General features: G+C 55.4%; 1 protein-coding gene across 3 annotated transcripts in view; it reads left to right on the top strand.

Moving 5' to 3' along the window:
• The window catches only part of CRISPLD2 (cysteine rich secretory protein LCCL domain containing 2), a 61,055-nt gene that overhangs the window by 28,818 nt on the left and 12,562 nt on the right, over positions 1-19,675 (top strand). For all 3 annotated transcript variants that reach the window (XM_045987997.1, XM_045987998.1, XM_045987999.1), the window contains 8 exons: positions 1,272-1,421; positions 2,960-3,020; positions 5,303-5,369; positions 5,826-5,956; positions 7,755-7,798; positions 9,601-9,673; positions 11,882-11,957; positions 18,758-18,891. In XM_045987997.1, coding sequence (XP_045843953.1) covers positions 1,272-1,421; positions 2,960-3,020; positions 5,303-5,369; positions 5,826-5,956; positions 7,755-7,798; positions 9,601-9,673; positions 11,882-11,957; positions 18,758-18,891 — 736 coding nt within the window. The remainder of the gene's footprint in view (positions 1-1,271; positions 1,422-2,959; positions 3,021-5,302; positions 5,370-5,825; positions 5,957-7,754; positions 7,799-9,600; positions 9,674-11,881; positions 11,958-18,757; positions 18,892-19,675) is intronic.

Genomic DNA, 19,675 nt, shown 5'->3' with positions numbered 1-19,675 from the left:
GGAGGGGCAGGTGGTGGTGGCCTCCTGTCAACAGAGCTCTGATAAGGATGGTATCGGGCTCCGGACTGCCACTGCTTAAACCCCACCCGCTGTCCTCACCCGGGTGGCATGGTGGCTGTGCATGGCTTGGGGGGTGGGGGGTGGGGACCGGTCCCTGGAACAGATGCAGCACGTTCCGGCCTTGAAAAGCCCTGGAGAATTGGCCCTGGCTCTGGATGCTCGCTTTGTGTAGCCACAAAACACCTGGTCCCCCTTTGGAAAAGAGCGGTCCCTGCTAAGGACGACCGGGGAACGAGCCTCCGGAGCTCACGAGCCCGTGCCCCGCTTACATTTTTATCCAGTGCTGCAGAGAGGCCTGGGAGGGGCTCCCAAGACGGGGCTTTCCAGCTCTGGTCTTCAGACACCCTTGGGGGATGGGCGTGCACCCCCCACGAGGGTGCACAACGTAGTCCTTGACAAGGCCGCACGGGCAGATGAAAACCACCAGACTGCTCTGTGCTCTGGCTGCACTTCTCGGCTCGGTGCCTGATGGCCGGCAGGTGGGCGCTGACGAGCGCTTCCAGGTGTCTCTCAGGACGAACCCGGCAAGACACACGCATGCGCCCGAGAACTGGAATTCGGCTCATTAACGTGCTAAAGCTGTGGGGCACGGCTGCGGGAGAGAGAACACCGGGGTGGGAGTCCCGGGATCCAGTGGGGTGACTCCGTTTTGAACCGGAGCGGGGACTTGGGCCGGGTCGTACGTGCCGGGCCGCCAAACTTCGGCGCAGAGAAAGGCGTCGGCGTGGTGCACGAGGACTCGGGGGTGCGGAAGGGAGCAGAACGGGCCTGCGCCGGGTGCATCGAAGTCCGGAGGCACCGACGCGGGTCACCCTGCACCACGGTGGGCGCAAGACTGCGGAGACCCCTCCCCCGGCGAATCCGGGGCCAGCGGGTCCTCAGGGGAGACCGTGCCGGTTTGGGGTCGGCCTCCTGAAGCCGCCTCGTTGGGCAGGTGGTCGCATGTGGGAGGAGGGACGAGAAGCCGCTGGGATCACCCAGGTGCAGGCGTCTGGCTTGGCGCCTCGGGTTGGCCCGGCTGCTCCCGGCCTTAGAATCCCCCCCGGGCCGGCCCTGCTCTGCCAGCTCACTGTCTCTCGGCCACCAGCCCGACCCTGTGCGACCAGGAACCCCCAGCCAGTCCAGTTTCCCCGTTGCCGTTTTCCCTGCTAAGTGCATTTTTGCTGAATGCCCCCCTCCGTGTTCTCTTTTTTGTTCTCTTCATTCTTAAGAAGAGACTCTGACGTCCAGCCCCAAGCCGGAAACCGACGAGATGAACGAAGTGGAGGCGGCCCCCGCTCCGGATGACAAGCACGTCTGGGTCCAGCCGAGGGTGGTCAGACCCACGAAGCCCAAGAAGGCGCCCGCCATGAGCTACATGAGTGAGTGCGGCTCTGTCCTCTGCCCTGTGCTGGGGCGGTGGGAGGGGCAGGGGGCGGCCGGAGAGGTCTGCGGGTCAGCAAACAATGGGGCACAGCGGGGGGGGGGGGGTGTAGCAGCATTTTATTTATTTATTATTATTTTTAAAATATTTAATTTATTTATTTGACAGACAGAGATCACAAGCAGGCAGAGAGGCAGGCAGAGAGAGAGGGGGAAGCAGGCTCCCCACTGAGCAGAGAGCCGGACGAGAGGCTCAATCCCAGGACCCTGGGATCATGACCTGAGCAGAAGGCAGAGGCTTAACCCACTGAGCCATCCAGGTGCCCCTGTAGCAGCATTTTAAAAAATGATATTTTTAAGTCCTTTCCAAAGCAAGCATCGTGGGAGTGGGGCTTGGGTGGCATTTCCCCCCAGCCGGCATTTCAAAGTTAGACCTTCTCTTTGAAAGGGGGCTTGGGCTCAAGCTGGCTTCCTATGGCGGATCCTGAGGGACGGGCCTCCCCCGGCCGGCTCACTGGTGACCAGAACCCCACTGGCCTCTGTGAGACTTGGTTTGCTCATCCATACAAGGGGGCGATAAGGCCCCCGCGGGGTTGCTCTGTGGATCATTTGCCGTAACGGGGGCCACCCAGTGTCGGCTCTGAGCCCGTCACCACAGCGCCTCCCCCGGCTCCCCTCAAGGCTCCTGGAGGCCCTCCAGTGAGAGATATTGTCGCACTCAGCCCTCGTCCGACTCTCCCCTGACCTGCCCGCGCACTCGCCTCACGGCTTCCTTCTTTCTGCTCTCCCTGGACCCGGCTGGAGCTCAATGTTCCATGTCCCGATGTAGCCCCTTAATGGAAGGTTTGGGGCTCCCTAGGGACATTTCTTCCCCAGGCGTGACACAGGCCTGGGCTGTCTGCCTGGGGTTCTCTATGTCCCCCTGAGCTGCCAACGGCATAAAATGGGGCCTCCCCACCCTGAGCAGGGGCGAGCGCATGCTTCTCTGAACACCCCTCCCCCGGGTATTTTGGCTGCTCTGTCCCTGCTCTGCCCGAGCAGTCTCTGTCCTCACGGGTGTGCCAGTGTGGCACTATCAAACTGTAACACCATGCCCAGATTCTCATGTGTCCCTAGAAAATAAACAAGGAGAGCTTGGGAGAGATGGTCTTGGCTGGAGGAGGCTGTGAGGCCCACCCTTCCAGAACCCTCTGGGGCTTCAGGGCACTGGGTGTGGGCCAGGCCCCCTTCCAAGGTCACACTGACTTTCTCAGCGAATGCTCTCAGAAGCAGCCCCCGTGACACTTGTCCCCGCTGGTCTCTGTGGAAACTGAACCTCAGACTGGGGAAGAAGGCCCCCGTCCAAGGTCACCCAGCTGCTCTGAAAGGCGGGGCCTGGGACTCGAGCCTCACAGCTGAAGCCTGCAGCCACGAGGGCTCCTGCTCGAGTTACGACACAGGTTCCAGGATGTTCCAGAACGTTCTCTGGAGTACGGGGTGGTATCTTTTACCTCAGACCAATGCCCCGTTGTGTGACGGTGTTCCTGTCCTCTCCCAGCCCAGGCTGTCCGGTGTGACACGAAGATGAAGGACAAGTGCAAAGGATCCACGTGCAACAGGTGAGGCCTGGGCGGCCCCTCTGGCGCAGATGCCCGCAGCCCTTCCTCCGAAGGGCCGGCCGTGGGGTGTGGAATGCGTCATAGATTAGACGGACTGTGATGTCTCCGAGGTCCCTCCGGCAGCCACCGTTTAAGAAAAGCTTGGCCCACGAAAATGACCTGTGTCTCTCGGCCCAGAGCAGGGCTTCTGACCTTGGCGCTCGTGACGCTTAGGGCCGGGTGATTCTCTGTGGTGAGGCTGTCCTGAGGCCTGTAGGGAACGAGCGGCGTTCCGGCCTCAAGGCCCTGGCCTCCAGGAGCACCCCCACCTCCAGCCGTGGTGACTACAGATGGCGCCAGAAATTGCGCACCGTTCCTGGAGGGGTCCGATCGCCCCCAGGAGACCTAGCGAGGTCGGGGTCCACTCCAGCTGTGGGTGTGAAGGGGGTCACAGGGTGGCCCGGGGTGCCGTGCTGTGGATGTCAGGGCAGGGGCCGTGGGAGGGCACACGTGAGCTGGCATGTGGGCCACTGGCAGAGGCCGCGGGCCAGTGTGTTCCCGGGTCGTCAAATGAGGTCATCTCGCCGATAGACTCACTCAGCCTTGTCCGTCCAGATGTTGAAGACTGGTGGCCAAGAAGGACGGGTTCGGTTTTGGCAATGCGGCTGCTAGGCTGCTCTTTCTGGCAGCAAATGGCCGGCAGGTGCAGCAGCCTTGCGAGGAACCTCAGGTCACGGTTGGAAAACCACGTCGGTGGTCACCAGTGGTCCTTACCCCTCTTGCTCCGGCTTCTGGCAGCCGTTCCTTTAAGGCAAACTGTGTCACTTAAAAGAAAAGGTAGTGGCTCCTACTTCATGCTGTGGGGCTCTGGAGTTTGGTTTGGCCCAAGGACGCCACCCCCCACCACCCCCCCCTTGGGCACGAGTGTCAGGAAGTAGACTTTGAGCAACCCGGGATGAGGTCGCTCCAGGACTTGTGTGTCCCCCGAGCAGCTGGCCGGCGTGTGCTGCAGAGGAAATCGGCCAGTCTGCTGGTGAGATGGGCAGCCTGTGGCACCGAGGGCTGGTGGCACCACTGTCCCCAAGCACGGGGTCTGGGCATGTCTACACAGCTCTGGGGCGTCTGGAACACTCAGTGGTCCCTTTGCGCTGCCGTGCCGTTCCGGGCCACAAGCTCATTACGAGAGCATCATGCCTGGGTAGTCAGCGGGAAAAATGAGAAGTTCGGAGAACATGCCTAGATCGCATTGTGAAGGTTCCAGAGTCGGGGCTTGCTGGGACCCAATGCAAGCAGGGAGAAGGACTGTCTGAGGCCACCGGTGGAGAACTATATAATTCAAGTGCGTCCACCGTCTGTCTCCTCGAAGGTATCCCATCACCTGGTGCTTTGACAAAAATAATATTTGTTGGGCCCTTTTCCCCCCTGACTTTAAAAGGGGTTCTTGTTTAGGGGAAGTAATTCAGGAAAACAGCACCACGGCCAGCGTTTAAAGAAAAAAACCATTGTCGCAGCATCTCCTTGATCTGTAGCAATTGGGCGCCGTCCCTTCCCCTGTGTTCTCTGGGCCCTGGGGAGGCTCCCGCCGCTGACACTGAAGATTTTGAGCTACCGTTTTCATTTAAGGTTTTCCCAAGTCACGTACTTTTCAAAGACTTCATTGCTCGGGGAACGCATCAGACTCCAACATACGGCCGTGCAAACACAGGCTTGGCCGTTCCTTGGGCGGTGCCAGTTTCGTTTCTAGTTTTTCGTGATGCCAAACACTTGGAATAACACGGGGTCAGGCTTTCCGACCTCTGGCTCGGGTTTATGTGCCCACAAGGAAAGTTCGAGAATGGGAGAAAGTGGATTTTTAAGGCTTTCTGGAAAGATTGATTTAGGCGTTTCGGGGGGCGGGGGCAGGAGAATCCTCACTGGATTTTATTCTATTAAAAAAAACAAACCCTTGTGGTTCGACACCTGGAAGGTGGTGTACCTTCTTCGATGATGGGTGTTCGAGAATGTTCGCGTGCATGCACGCCTTCAAAACCACTTGTCTTCTGTGAATTGTCCTTGAATTTGCACCTCAGCCTTCACCACGAGTCTTAAACACATGACAAGGAGGCCCGGTTGAGCCTGGAATGGTGTGGGCATGAACTTCAGCCCGGGGTAACCGTGACTCGCCCGGACGCAGCGGGTTTCGCGTCCCCGGAGCTCCTCTCTGAGGTCAGAGTCGAGCTTTTGAAGGAGACGAACCCGGGTAGATTCCTGGTGAGAGCCCCTCAACACGTTCACCTCCGAAAATCTGCTTTCTTCTCCATCAGGTACCAGTGCCCCGCGGGCTGTCTGAGCAACCAGGCCAAGGTCTTCGGGACTCTCTTCTATGAAAGTGTAAGTGCTCATGCGGACGGCCGTCGTGCGTTTGGAAGGGAGGCGGGTGGTTTTCACACGACAGGATTTCCTCCCCCTGCCTCCGTCCAAGAGCCGACCCGCGCCTGTCTCTGGGCGCACAGACTAGTAAAGCCACTTTTGGGGAACGGGGGCTCCCCCTCGGAAGGGGAGTCTCCATCCTAGACTGGGCGTTAACATGCTCCACTGGATGGGGAGAAAGGACTGTTTGTCACCGCTCTCCGTTCGTAAAGCCCCTGGGATGAGTTTTCTGAGATAAGCAGCCCCGGGAACAAAGCCGTGTTCTAGAGGAAGGTGAGTCAGAAGTGGGGTGAGCTTTGGCCAGACGTTTCGGCTTTTCTGTGGGTTGAGGACAAACACCCTGATGGCCATTTCTAAAGAAGCCCGGACAAAGGTGAATTCAGACGTACTTACGGTGCCCCCTGTCCCTGCCCCTAGTCATCCAGCATATGCCGGGCCGCCATTCACTACGGAATCCTGGACGCCACAGGTGGCCTGGTGGACGTCACCAGGAACGGGAAGGTCCCCTTCTTCGTCCGGTCTGAGAGGAATGGCGTGGAGTCTCTGAGGTAACTACGATGAGGGTTCCTTCTCCTGGTTATGAAGATATTGTCGAAATTTCGAGAAGCACCCGACAATATAAAGAAGCAGGAAAAAAAAAAAAACCTATGAAGCCTTAACTCCATGGCTCAAAATTCCCCACCCAGGCGATCTGCCATCTCTCCCCTGCGTGGGTTTTCCTGCGTTTCCTTTGGGTTGAGTTTTGACCGTCTCTTTGCTTCCCATCCTTGAGTTTATAGGTTTATTCTTGAATAGCATTTTTTTCTTTTTGGAGAAAAGAGAAATGAGAAATGAGGCTTTTCATTTTTAAAACAGATTGACTTTTGTGTGTGTGTGTGGTGGAAGATACCGTTTTACAGCTAGGGCTGCAGATGGACGCTGGGCAGGCCGTCCTCCCCATCCTGACTTTCGCGGTGGGGGAGGCCACATCGTGGTCTGTCCGTAGAGTCAGAGCCATAAAGGAACTGGGGAGCACGGAGCCCGGCGTGGGCTCTGCCCCCTCCCCTGATCTTGGTCCAGTTTTCTTCACCCCTTCTGGGTGGCAGCGCCTTGCCTGTGAAAGAGGGCCCCGGCAGGACCCAGAGCTGACCCCCATCTCGTCCCCAGAGCTACCGTCAGTCAATTTTTAACATGACGTGACTCCGCTCCCACCGTTGCGAGGGAAGATCTGTTGCCCAGAGCCCCGAGAACGCTCCCCCACCCCACACCCAGGGGCCCTGTCCCCATCCAGGATCTAGAGCCCAGCCCAGCCAAGCGGGGACATTGGGGACCCTGCCTCAGCCCCCACAGCCCCGGGCCACGGCGCATCGCCTCAAGAGAGCTTCCCCGAGTCAGTGCCTATCCCAAGGTCTGTAGCAAGGACCATGGGGACCAGAGCCCCTGTGTGTGTTCCAGGGAGCCTCCGCTCAGGACATTTCAGAAAGCACATGAGTCATTCCCCTTTGAAAGGCCTGCTTCTTCAAGAGGTCTTGCAAAATTCCCTCTTCGTTTTAGCTAGGGACTCGGGGGTTGTGTAAACACGGGCGCGGAAGTCTCACCGGAAGCAAAGAACATGTTCTCGGAGTCCGAGTGACCTAACGCCAGCCACACAAGGCTCAACACAGGCACCACCTGGGTCTGGAGCCCGCGTGGCCTGGAACGCTTGTCCTGGAGCCCCTTCTGGGCCGTCCTGGTGGCCAAGTTTGCATCTGGAGCGGGGTTCTTTGTGTTTAAGGGGATCTGCAAACATGGGCGCAAAGACCAGAGCTTTGTTTTCCTTAACTTCTAATTGAAATATAGTATTTCCTGACGGAATGAATGCCAGCCCCAAACCAGAGTAGCATTAGCGGGACAGCGACCCTCTCACTGGGAGAAATCTGGTTGCGGGGGGCTGGGGGGAATCTGAAAACCCGGTCTCTGCCATCATTAGCCTAAAAGGATAGTGGTTAGAAGACTCGCCTCTCCACCGTGTGTTTACTGCGTTCACAAGGAAGTTCGGCTGTCACTCAGACGCAAAGCTGCCTTAATCCTTGGATAACCAAAAGCATCACTAATAACTGACTCCCTGTTAATCTTTTAAATTTATCATATGCCTTTTAAAGTCATTATCCTGAGAAGAGGTCCATAGGCTTCACCAGGCTGTCAGAGGGGTTCTCGGCACAGAGAGGGTTAACGAGTCCTATTCTGGGATGTTCTGAGGGCTTTCGGGCTGGTAGGAATCTAAAAAGATAGGAAGATAAAAAGTCCGAGGCTGAAAACAAACGCAGGAGCCGTTTTGCTCTTTTAGGAACGAGTCTGTTTGCATTTAGCCAATGTTTTCTTTTCCAGCAAATACAAGCCTTCCAGCTCTTTCGTGGTGTCAAAAGTAAAAGGTAAGCTGGCCAGTGTTTTTCTGTGTGACCATAATACACACGTTATCTTGAGTTTCCCTGGAGTTTCGTTCTCCTTAGCTATTGATTAAAGGCATTTGATGCCTGCTAACACTGCTGTTCTCAGCAGGTAACGGCTTCTCCTGAGGAGGTCAGTTCTTTAACTACTTTCTAAACATATCTGATCGTGGCATTGGCCTTCGGTTGCTAAACCAGAAACAGGACTGGGGCTCCCAGCGGACTGTCACAGAAATTCTGATGCCTGGAGCGGCTGACAGGGAGAGTCCGTTTCTGCTGGTCGGCTGTGCAGCGGGAGCCCACGAGAAGCGTGCTGAAGCCCCATGCTGGGCTCATCAGAAAACGGGGCTTGGTAGACAAGTAACGTCTGCATGAACACCAAAGGGAACCAGGAGGAAGCACGTGGCACGAACTTGCCCTCTCTGGCCTAGCTTTTCTGTTGCCTGTATTTTCGGTTGCCTCGGTGTTTTCCTCTTGCCCAGGGCACGTTCGTGTGGCAGGGCGGGATGCATGCCATAGGCAGAGGGGAGCTGTGAATTCGAGCTTCCCAGCCTGGGCACTTGACTGAGGTAGTCCCAGGCAAGCGGAGATGCCTCCTCAGGAAACTGACCCGCCGACCCTTCCTCTCCTTTGGGAAAGCGGTTCTTGTCGTCATAGGCCCTGGATGCAGGAGTATCTGGTTAGATGTTTTTATAAAAACGTGTAGCGGCTTTTTTTCCATTTTGCAAAAGTAATACCTATTTACTCCAGACAATTAAAAAAATCCAAAGAAGCATTACAAAAAAAAAAAAAAAAAAAGATTTGGCCCAGTTTCCGCCACTTAGAGATAAAAACATTGTGAAATTTTGGTGGATACCTTTATGGTTTTTTTTCCCCGATGATTAATGGTATTTGCATTGCTAACGCATTGATATGGTTTCAAGAACTGAAAGAGAATTAAATAATGATGTATTATTCTGTGCCTTCTAGTGGTGTTCTCAACCTAATTTTAATGACCTCCCCTGCCTTCCATTGTACAGCGTCCCATGGGGTACAGAACCAGTCCCCGTTGTTGGATGGCTACTTAGATCTCGGCCCGTCCAAATGATAGGCTGGACCAGGGGTTGGCAGAAACGACCACCCTCAGGGCCAAATCCTTCCTGCCGTCTGTCTTTGCAAATAAAGTTTTATTGGCACACAGTCGCTCCCATTCATTTACACGTCTGCTGTGGCTGGTTTCTACTACAGTAGCAGTCGAGTGGTTGCCATGTAGCATATGGCGGCCAAGCCAGGAATATTTAGCCTCTGGCCCTTTGGGAAAGGTTTGCCGTGCCCGGGGCTAGCTGAGGACATGTGCTCAGAGACCACAGGCAGCCAGTGTTAGAGCCGCTTTCTTACCTCCGTTGTTAAAAACAAGTGACCTTGAAGGCCGGGAATCAGAAACCCGCTTCCCACCATGTCCCGTGCAGACCCAGGGTAGCCTCCGGCCTTTGGGCCTCTGCTTCCTCCTCTGGCTAGTTAGAATAATACCTGCCATGAGGACCAAGGAAGGGGGCAATGAGAGGTATCGTCGGTCCCAGAGAGCTCTGGACACCCTCGGGCCGTGGGGCGTCTCACCTGTTGAGGGGCCCGAGGTGAGGTGTCCGTGGCGCTAGGCCTCGGCAGCTCCTGGCTTCTCATCCCGCCTCTGTGCGAGGGTCCCGTGAGCCCCTAGGACCTGGGGGCCGGCGGGCCACCTCACAGGCTGGAGGCCTGAGACCCAGGCTTGCCAATGACCTGACCGTTTCCCGCCGTGTTCCTCTCCCCAGTGCAGGACGTGGACTGTTACAGCACCGTCGCTCAGCTCTGCCCGTTCGAGAAGGCGGGGACCCACTGCCCCAGGTAAGGCTCCCTGGCCTATGGTTTTGCAAACACAAGGGCTGAGGGAAGGAGGCAGAGGGCTGGGTTGGGGTGTCATCTCACGCAGCGAAGCATAACCAAGTTCTAGGTGTGACCCTTTGGTGCAGACACCCGGGAAACCGACTGCTTTGTGCTCAGAGTCCCAGACCCGCTGGACCTCTCCCTGAGACCTCTGGTTCTCCACCCTGGCTGCGGGGTGGGGCGGGGGGGGGGGTGGAATTGCCTGATGGACGTCAACAGAACGGATTTCCCAGGCCCCTGCCCAGACCACCGAGATCTGAGTCTCAGGGAGCGGCCCAGCGGGGAATCGCCGTACTAAAAGCTTCGTGGGGCCCCTTGTCCCCTTTAAATCCGCCCCTTGGTTCTTGGGCTTCATCTCTGACATTTTCCCTGGGTCACTTGAGAATCGGCTCATTACAGCCCAACTTTTCTGAGGTATAACTTGCACACGATAAAAGCCACACACCGTGAGTGTACAGTCTGACGTGTCTAGGCAGACGTCCCTGCCATGCTGCCACCAACACGATCGAGCGTCCAGCATGCGAGAAAGTTGCCTCGAGTCACCCCTCTTTTCCACCTCTGCCCCCATGTCCCTGCCAACCACTGGTCTATGTTCTGTCACTATAATTTTGCCTTTCCCAGCATGTCGCTTAAACAGAGCCGTCCTAGTGTGGAGCCTTTCATGTCTGGCTTCTTTCCCTCTGCATAATGCCTTTGAGTTTCTTCTGTGCCATGAGCACGTCGGTGGTCTCTTCTCTCCTCTCACCGTGCGGGGTTCTAGTCTGTGCCTGCACCACAGTTTGTCCAAAGAGTAGATTTTAAACGCGTTCTCCTCCCTTCCCCCACCAAACTTTAACTGGCTGATTTTTGGAGGGTGATGCAACCGGAAATACAGTAACATTTGGTAACATCTGCTTCTGACATACCTAATAGGTCCTCTTGGAGCTGTGACCCCTTCTCGGGGGCCTTGAGACCTATGGATTTTCTTACAGACTGACCTTAAGCTAACCTGTGGATACCCCCAAGGTGTGAGCAGGGAAGAGCCCCAGGAGGGTCTGGTGAGGGAGGACACACTGAGCGGGGACCCCAGGTCCCCCCCTCTGTGGCCCACGTTCCCCTTGGGGCTTTCTCACGGGCTCCCAACGCCACGGCCATCACCACGCTGACCCCCTTTGAATGTTCAATCAAGGAGGACACCCTTTTACTGAATACTAAATTGTTCACCTAAATCTTAAGCAGAAGCCGAAGGAAGTTATTTCAGAAAACACAAATGAACAACAACAGAAACTTGACACAGTGCAAGTACGGAAGAGACAGGTTTCTGACCTGCCATTCTAGAAACATAGGCAAGAATTTTCTTGCCCAAATTCTTTTTTTCTTTTTGAGCATCTCACATGCACATGCTCCTCCTCTCCGCCCACCCTTGTCCCCTCCCCCACGCCTCCAGACTGTTTTAGCTTCTCACTGCCTTTGCCTGGGCTCTCTTCCCTGCCAGAATCCTGTCTCTCTTGGGGCCAGATGGTTTCCGGCCGCCATCTTGGCTCCAGCAACATGGTGTACTATTCCAGATAAAGGCAAAAAAACTTTTCTTAGATAAAGCTCATGCTTTTCCCCCTGGTTTGAATCTCTCCCACCACCTAGGACCCACCCATTTCCAGTTTGAGGTGCTGTCCTCATCCTCTCTGCCTACAGAGGAAGTGGTGACTGACCCCTTCCGCCACAGGTTATCAGTGTCCCCTCTCTGGGATAGTTTGACTCACTGAGGTGAGGGCCCTCTGCCCTTTCCTCCCTCACACAGGAAAGTGGCCTTTGACAAAGTCAATTGATTATGATCTCCATAGTGTGCCCATGATATGAACCTGCCAACGCCCGAGAACGGGAGGTACCGTCTCTCACAATCCCGTATTCAACTCTCTTACGCATTTATCTTCTTTCGCTGTGTTATTTCTGTGTGTCTCTTTTGTACGGAGTTTGAAAATTCTGTATGCAGTGTTTACGAAGAGGGAAAATATCTTTACCACTGCTAGGGTGGGAAGAGATGTTATTTTTCTTAGAGTTAACTGTGTGATAGTTTCCTTTCCCGGGTAAGCCGCTAGATCTTGAAATCCAAATGGGGAAGGCCAGCTGCTTCTCAAGAACTTTTGTCTTCTGCTGATCAGAACCACCACATGCATGTTTCTGGTTTTCCAGGGTTCGGTGTCCAGCACGTTGCAAAGACGAGCCATCCTACTGGGCTCCTGTGTTTGGAACTAACATCTATGCCGACGTGAGTATGCCGATATTTTCAGTGGCCTCTCCAAGCGTGCTCAGACCTCAGAAACGATGTTCTAAGGTCTGGATACCAGAAACCTGAGATCTCATTCCCGTGCTTTGAGCGAAATTGAGATCACTTCTCTCTGCGACCCCGGCCCTGGTTGCCCCATGTGTGGTCGTCTTGGTACTTCCACTGGTGTGTGCGTGCGGTGGCAGGTGCCTGTGGACCTCATCACCGTGTGCGAATGTTTTCATAATTCGGTAAATTGAATCGTGCCTCCCCATTCATGTGTGTTTTCAATGTGAAGGCTCTAAGGTATCAGGTATTTAATGCTTCATTTCTCCAGCTAATTCAATCATCCTTCCAGCTCTCCTGATGCATTTCTAGAACTGGTCCACTCTAGTCACTGCCTGTCCCCACTTAGCTAAAATCACACGGAAGGAAATAGGAATTGCACTAATTGACAACTTGTTCATAACCGCTCTTATCACACTGCAGTCTGTTCTTCCACATTTCCTTGCTAACTTTAGTAAGGAAGCTTTAGCCTGATTTTTCTGAGTGAATCATCCAGAACGTAGTCTGTTCCCTCCAGTTGCCTGGGGTTAAGACACATGGTGTCCCAAAGGATGGGAATGTGGTCACAGCCCTGTCCACCAGGCTGTGTGATCATCTCGCCAAGTAGCATACCTCTCTGTAGAATGAGCCAGCTGGGATTTTCTAGTCCAAGGAATCTTTGAGACCTAACATTTCCTGATTAGATCAGCATCACCCATGCCTGGCTAACCTTTTTACTTAGCTTTTTTCTGTCTTCATCTTAATAGTTCTCTCCCACACACCAACACCATCTTTGCCTCCATCTGCTTCATTGGTTCCAGATTCCTGTAAATCTGGGGTCACTAAGTCAAAGCAGTCCTCATGGCTATACTTATCTTTCTCCTTTCCTCTTCGAGTCTTTTTCTTCTCAGGAGCCATTCAGCCAAAATTGAGTTTTAAAAGCTTAATGGAGTAAAATATTGTATATTAATTGTTAAACGAAATGTTTGAGCCAAACTTTGATTTTAAAACGACTTAAAAATAAAGAGATAGGCCAAGTGATTCTAGCTAAATACAGAGAAACAATTAAGCAGCATTGGCAATATTCCTGTCTGATAAAATGGAATTTACAGTTAAACATACTGAATGGGACAACACAATTCTTGTGGGATGACACAAAAGGTTCAGTTTGTGAAGGTGTGAGATAAAATCTGTATGTGCCAAACAACATAGCAGCTAAACATATAAAGTTATTTTAAAGCTTAGAAATGCAAAGAGAACTTGATGAAAATCAACAATAATGTAAAAATTTTACTATGTTTTAGGTTCTTTTTTTTAAAATCTGGGGGCACATTTTGATGACAAACAGAATATTTGCAGGGTCTTTTTTTTAATATTTCATTTATTTGACAGAGAGAAATCACAAGGAGGCAGAGAGGCAGGCAGAGAGAGAGGAGGAAGCAGGCTCCTCGCGGAGCAGAGAGCCCGATGCAGGGCTCGATCCCAGGACCCTGAGATCATGACCTGAGCCGAAGGCAGAGGCTTAAACCACTGAGCCATCCAGGTGCCCCATGTTTTAGGTTCTTTAAGAACACCATTTCTAGGAATTGTTGTCCTCCCCTGTTCTGCCTTGCTGGAATGTACCTGCACTCAATGACACTGATGGGAGCAGGCATGGGCGTAGAGACCTATATGTGGTCTTTCACTTCTCCTCCAGGGTTTCGAGCTCTTGGAACCACAGTGCTGAGCCCAGGGCTCGGCACATCATGACTGTTCAGTTAATGTCTGTTGAAGGAATAAATAAATGAAGATACTAAATTAGTTGATGTTTAAATATTAAGCTCTTCCAAAAATAAGGAAGGGAGAAAGAAAGAGAAAAAGAGAGGGGAGACAGGGAGAGGAGAGGGGGAGGAGTAAGGAGAGAAGGAAGGGAGTTCCGTCCATCTCAAAGGTTCTTTTCTGGGCTCGGTTTCTAGGTCACTCTGTATTCTGGGAAATGATGATGCCTTTTGGAAAATGTCTGTTTAGCTAAGAGATTTATTTTGGGAGAGTTGTCTCCAAATCTTCGAAGGGCCCAGTCATGCCACCGTCCCTGCCTGCTCCCCGGGAGTGCGTTATTTGCCCGTCCCCTCCCTTCGTGGTGGGCTGCAGGCAGGAGCAGGAGGATGTAGCCCCGAGTCTGGGTCTGGGTCTGGGTCACAGGCTGTGAGTTAAGACCCGATTGTGAGATCGCGGGTGAGCCTTTCTCTGACCCTGAGCCTCGGGTTTTCGCATCTGTCCTCCCCGACTCCCTCGGCGGCTGGGTGAGTTCTCACCCTTGGGCACACACCAGAATCCCCCAGAGGGCTCGTTCCGACAGATTTCCGGGCCCCACCCCGGCCTTTCTGACTCAGTGAGTCTGGAGAAGAGCCAGAGAATCTGCGTTGGCAGCGAGTTCCCGAATGACACTGTTGTCGCTGTTCCGGGACGACCGTCCCTAGAGCATTCTCGGTGAGGGTGACAGCGATGTCCTGGTGGTGCCGCTTGCCTTATCAACTAACATCTCCTGACAGCTGCCGGCGGCAAGCCTGCGTTCAAGCCCTGAGCTTGTTGCATCTTCCAGATAGTTCTCCCGGCCCTCACAGTCCCCTGAGGAACGGTGGACAGCTTGCTGGCTCTGGGGGGTGGGGGGGACAGTCCTGACTCTGCTGTTTGCCGGCTGAGTGGTTTGGGGCAAGTCCCTGAACGTCCCTGAACCTTGTTCCACTCGTCTGCTAAGAGAGGATAATAACACCCCCCTCGCAGGGCTGTTGAGAGATTTCTCCGTCGCTGCACGGGACGCTCCGGCAGCGGGGCCTGCCCTGGTGAGTGCTAGAAAGTGTTACCTGTGCCGATGACCTGCCCTTTGTACTGAGAGAATAAGGGCTCTTGGGGCCAAAACACGTCATTCAAGGCTACCCGGCGGACAAGTGGTGGAGGCAGGACGAGCTCTGGCCTCGCCGAGACCCGATCCCTGTGGGCGGCAGCTGTTCATTTGCATCGCTCAGGGCCCAGGAAGAGAAAGTGGATGGCCTGCATGTTTCTGGAAGCTTCGGGAGAGGAGACATGACGATGGAAGGGCGAGAAAGGGGAAGACGGGTTGCCCAGCGCTGCGGTTGCTTGGAGAGGTGTGTGTTGATCACGGACGAGAGCCGAGCCTCTCTCGTGAGAAACATCTACTGCCCACGTGAGGGTCTCATACTCATGGCCGCAGCTTGACGTTGTCACGGAAACCTTGGATACCGCGGGCGTCCAGGAATCCTCCGGGGACAGGAGGCAAAGGACTGTCACAGAGGACGCAAAACCAGACCACGGCACCTCCTGGCAGCGTTTCGGCCCAGGGATGTGCCTCTGGGACAGGGTCTGTGGGCGGTGGGCTCGGGTCCCCCCACAACCGGCTGCTGCAGCCGAAGCAGCCCCGGGCCTCATGCCCAGTAACTGGGTCAGCGCAGAGAGCGGTGGCCAGAGAGACGGAAGAAGTGCCCGCCGGCGAGAAGAGTGCACGTCCGTACCCGCACGGCTCACCCCCGCCAACCGTGCGTTTAGAGGAATCCTGAAGTCCCCGTCTCTCTCTGATGGTCGCCCGTGCACTGCTTCCGAATCTTTGGGGGACACAAACCCTTTGGAGAACTGGAAACTTACGGATCCTTTTTCCAGGGGGATAATTAAAAGGGTTTCCTCGTGCGGACGAGGTAACGAGCTGTCCCCGCTTCTCTGGGGTTTCCCACGTCCCGTGCTGACACCAAGGAAGTTCTTGCTGATCTACCACTCAGGGACCTCCCAGGTCCTCCAGAACCCACTTGGCTAAGGAGCCCTGCCCTTGTCCGTTTATCGAAGAAGAAAGGACGTGTTGGCCCAGAACCATACGTGGCCTTCGGTGACTCTGACAGCTCGGTCCCAGAGAGCGGGCACTCGGGTTCTCAAGCCCTCGGTGTGGGAGCTCCGCGGGGTTCTCTCACTCTGCCCGGCCCGCGGCACGACGCACTTCCCAGGGACCCATCAGGGCGGCCTCTGGTGCCGAGAAGCGATTTTCTTCTGATGCAAAACCAACGGCTTCTCCGTCAGGACCCAGTTTTGAAGGAAGGGGCAGGAGCGCACCGCCTGGCAGGACGTCCCTAAGAGGGACCGCCCCCGACCCCCCAAGGTGCGAGATTCCGAATCTGCGAGATTTCAAATCAGGATTTTCAAAGAGCCCACTTGAATCTGTTCACTCCAGCCTGGTGTTAAGAGCTTGCCTGATGGGTTCCTTGTCCCATTCAAAGGGCAGCTCAGGGTACCTACCCTGTTCCACGTTCTGTGTCTGCGGACCGAACTGCGTCTGAAGCCCCGTGTAAGCAGGATCCTACAGGATTCCTCTTCCCCAGCCTGCTCTCTTCATGAAGGAGGTTGTGGCTGGGTTAACCAATGGTTGGGACCTCCTATGTACTGTGCAAACAGGTGGCCTTGAGGACAGCCAAGTGTGGACACACACATGCCCCCCCTCCCCCGCTGAGTGACCCTCGCCAGGTGGTATTGGCACACTTGGGTCCCGGTCCGCAGTGGCCTGGCCTCCACTCCCTGCACAAAGCACCACCCCTGTCTCCCCGCTCGACACACACGAGTCTGCAGGCTAAGCCGATGAGGGCCGCAGCCACGGGTCACCAGGTCACTAGGTCTGGCCTGTAGACGTCATTCTGACTCCATCTCTAAGCTGGCAGCTTGCTGAGAACGAGAGCTGGCTCGGTCAGCTTGACTCAACCCATTACCGGAGTCTCGGGGGCCGTTCCCCTGCTGACTCTGTTTCCTGCGTATCTGGAAGTCCTCACTTAAGGACCTGTGGATGTCCCATCAGAGGCGGTATGTGTTTCTTCGGGCCGCTGTGATAAATGAGCACAGACTTAGTAACTTGGTGGCCTTCCTCTCACAGTCTGGAGGTCCGAAGCCCAGCACGGGCCTCCCCAGGCGCAGGTCAGGCTGTCGGCAGAGCTCCATTCCTTCTGGACACCCCCCCCGCCCCGGGGCACCTATGTTCTCGTGCCTTTCTCACTTTCCAAAAGCCGCCCAGTCCCCCTTGTGGCCCCTCCATCCGCAAAGCCAGCCCTGTGGCATCTTCAGCTCTGTCTTCCCATCTCTGCCCCGCTGGCTTCCCTCTTAGAAGGACCCTGGGGATGACTCTGGGCTCCTCTCCTCCTCAAAGTCCTTACCTCCGTCCCATGTGCGGCGTCCTTTGGCCACGGGCAAGCACGTGGTCACAGGCTCGGAGACGGGGATGCGGACTCTCCGGGGGCCATGTCTCTGGGGGCCTCGGATGCATGGACTTTCCCTCAGCTGGACCTCAGCAGGGATCTCGGCTAAGCCACCGTCTGTGCGGCCCTGGCCAAGTTCTTGGTTCTCACCAAACCCATGCGCCCTGGCCCGTGGAGTGGGAATGGGGGGACTTACCCGTCCCGCGGGAAGATGAAGTGAGATCCCAGGCCAGAGGCGGTCCGCCCGGGGCTGGGACTGGAGAAGCTGGGAGTCCGCGTTCCGTCTGCCGGGGGGGAAGGAGGCTGCTGAGCCCACACATGGATCCGCGTGGCCCGGGCCGCTCACGAGAACCCCCTGACCGGTGTTGAAAATGCCAAATCCGGTGTTCCCCACTGCCGCTGCTTCCAGGGGAGGGGGCGGGAAGCAGGGGGTCAGGCACCGTCACTGGGTGAAGGTGCTGCACGGGGCTCTGGGTTGACACCCACGGCCAAGGCCAGGGTTGGGTCTTTACCCCAGGCTGGAGGACAGGATCACAGATGTGGCCGGAGAGGGTCGCCCACGTGGTGCTTCACCTCGAGCATGCCTCAGTCCCCTGGCCCTCGTCAGGGGCGACTCGGAATCAGCCGGTCAAGGCAAGCGAGGACCAGCCGCCCCACACGGGGATTAGTTAGTCTCAGACATTCCATCCTGCGGATCCTTTTTCCGCTGGCTGCCTAAAGACCCTAATGAAAATTTAACTCGAGGGTTTGTAACCCGGGAATTGGACTGCTTGATAACTTTGGAAAACAGCACATCCTGACCCTATTTGAAAGCCAGCAGCTCCCTTGGCACCTAGAATAAGCCTAAACCCCCCTGTTGTCCTCACAGCCCTGCGGGATGGGCCCCGTTCGCCTCTCCCCCTGCCCTGCCGTGCTCCCCTGATGCTGTATTCTAGCTCTCCTGGCCCGCTTTCTGTTCCTGGGACATGACAGGTTCACTCTTACCCCAGGGCCTTTGCACAGGCTGTCCCCCCTGCCTGGGATGCTCTTCCCAGTTGTATTCATAGGCGGTGGCCCATTCCTTTTTCTCACCCAAATTAAATCTCAAATGTCACACCAAGAGTGTCCTCCCGGATTAACTATCCTGAGTGTCTCCATCCAGTCACGCAACCTCATGAGCCGGCTTTATTTTCTTCACAGCCAGAGTTGGTTATGTGTGTGTTTGCTTATTGTCAGCCTCCCTCAACGGCATGAAGGCCACGTCTTTATTTTGTTCCCCGCTGAGTTTTTCTGCATTTAGCCCAGGCTCAGGCACCCAGTAGGTGCTCAGAAAATCCTTGCTAAAGGAATGAGTGCGTGTATGAGTGAAGGATGCCAGTTCTCTCTGGAGAGACCCTGAAGGATTCAAGGGGGCGATGGGTGCTTCCTAGGGGTAACTTGATCAACGACCCGCCCCTCCCTGCCAGCGAGGCCACCAGGTACTGGTCGGCGGGAGCAGGGCCTCGCCCGGGAGCACAGCACCCTTCACGTCGATCCCGGCTCTTCTCACACTTTCAGAGTTCAAGCATCTGCAAGACGGCCGTGCACGCGGGAGTTATCCAGAACGAGAGCGGGGGTTACGTGGACCTGATGCCCGTGGATAAAAAGAAGGCCTACGTGGGCTCACTCAGGAACGGAGTCCAGTCTGAAAGGTAAGGCTGCGTTCTCCGGCTCTTGTCACCCAAGGCTCACCCACGGTGCCCCTGGGGCACCTGGGAGGGAAGCCGGTGTCCTTGACCTTGGGAGGAGAACTCAGGCAGGCTTGTGCTCATTCTCACCAGAATACCCAGGACAAGCCTGTTCTTTTCTCTTCCTTTCTGTTTTAAAAGTGAGAACTTTTTTCTATGACATTATATGTTTTTGTAGAAGATTGAGAAGTTTCCCATAAGCCCCCCACAAAAAACCGATCATCCATAAGCTGTCACCTGGGGGAGTTACTGTGAGGCTTGTGGTGCGTCTCCTGGTCCTTTTGCTTGGCATGGGCACGAAGAAAACACACGGCATCCAATTATGGTGACTCGGTGGTTCTCTGCAGCTAATGACAGTGTGCTTACGTCCGTCACAGAAGTAAGAGCAGAGGGCTGGGAGCGCTGCTTCTCACTGGCTTTGTGCCCGCCAGCCAGCCGCCTGATTTCCTTGTGCCTTAGTGTCCTCCTTGTGATACAGGGACAGCACTGGCCCCAGCCTCACAGAGTGGCTGGAGGATTAAGCCAGCGGCTGTCTGTAGCCGAGAGCAGGGGCTCTTGGAGTGGAGAGTCGAGTACGCTGTATTTTCACGGATTAGATCATCACGCAGCTCCTAAGCTCCCCCCAACCGCGTCCCTGCTGGTGACCCCACACCGTTGCGTCCGGCGGGCGCACCGCACCTCTCCCGTGTTTGGGCAGTCCGTCCGGCACTTTCCCATCCCAGGAGGGGCGGGTGGCGATCGTCCCGTG

This window comes from Meles meles, chromosome 19 (genome assembly GCF_922984935.1).
Source record: "Meles meles chromosome 19, mMelMel3.1 paternal haplotype, whole genome shotgun sequence".
NCBI classification, from domain to species: domain Eukaryota; kingdom Metazoa; phylum Chordata; class Mammalia; order Carnivora; family Mustelidae; genus Meles; species Meles meles.
This window is presented reverse-complemented; position numbering and strand designations above follow the sequence as displayed.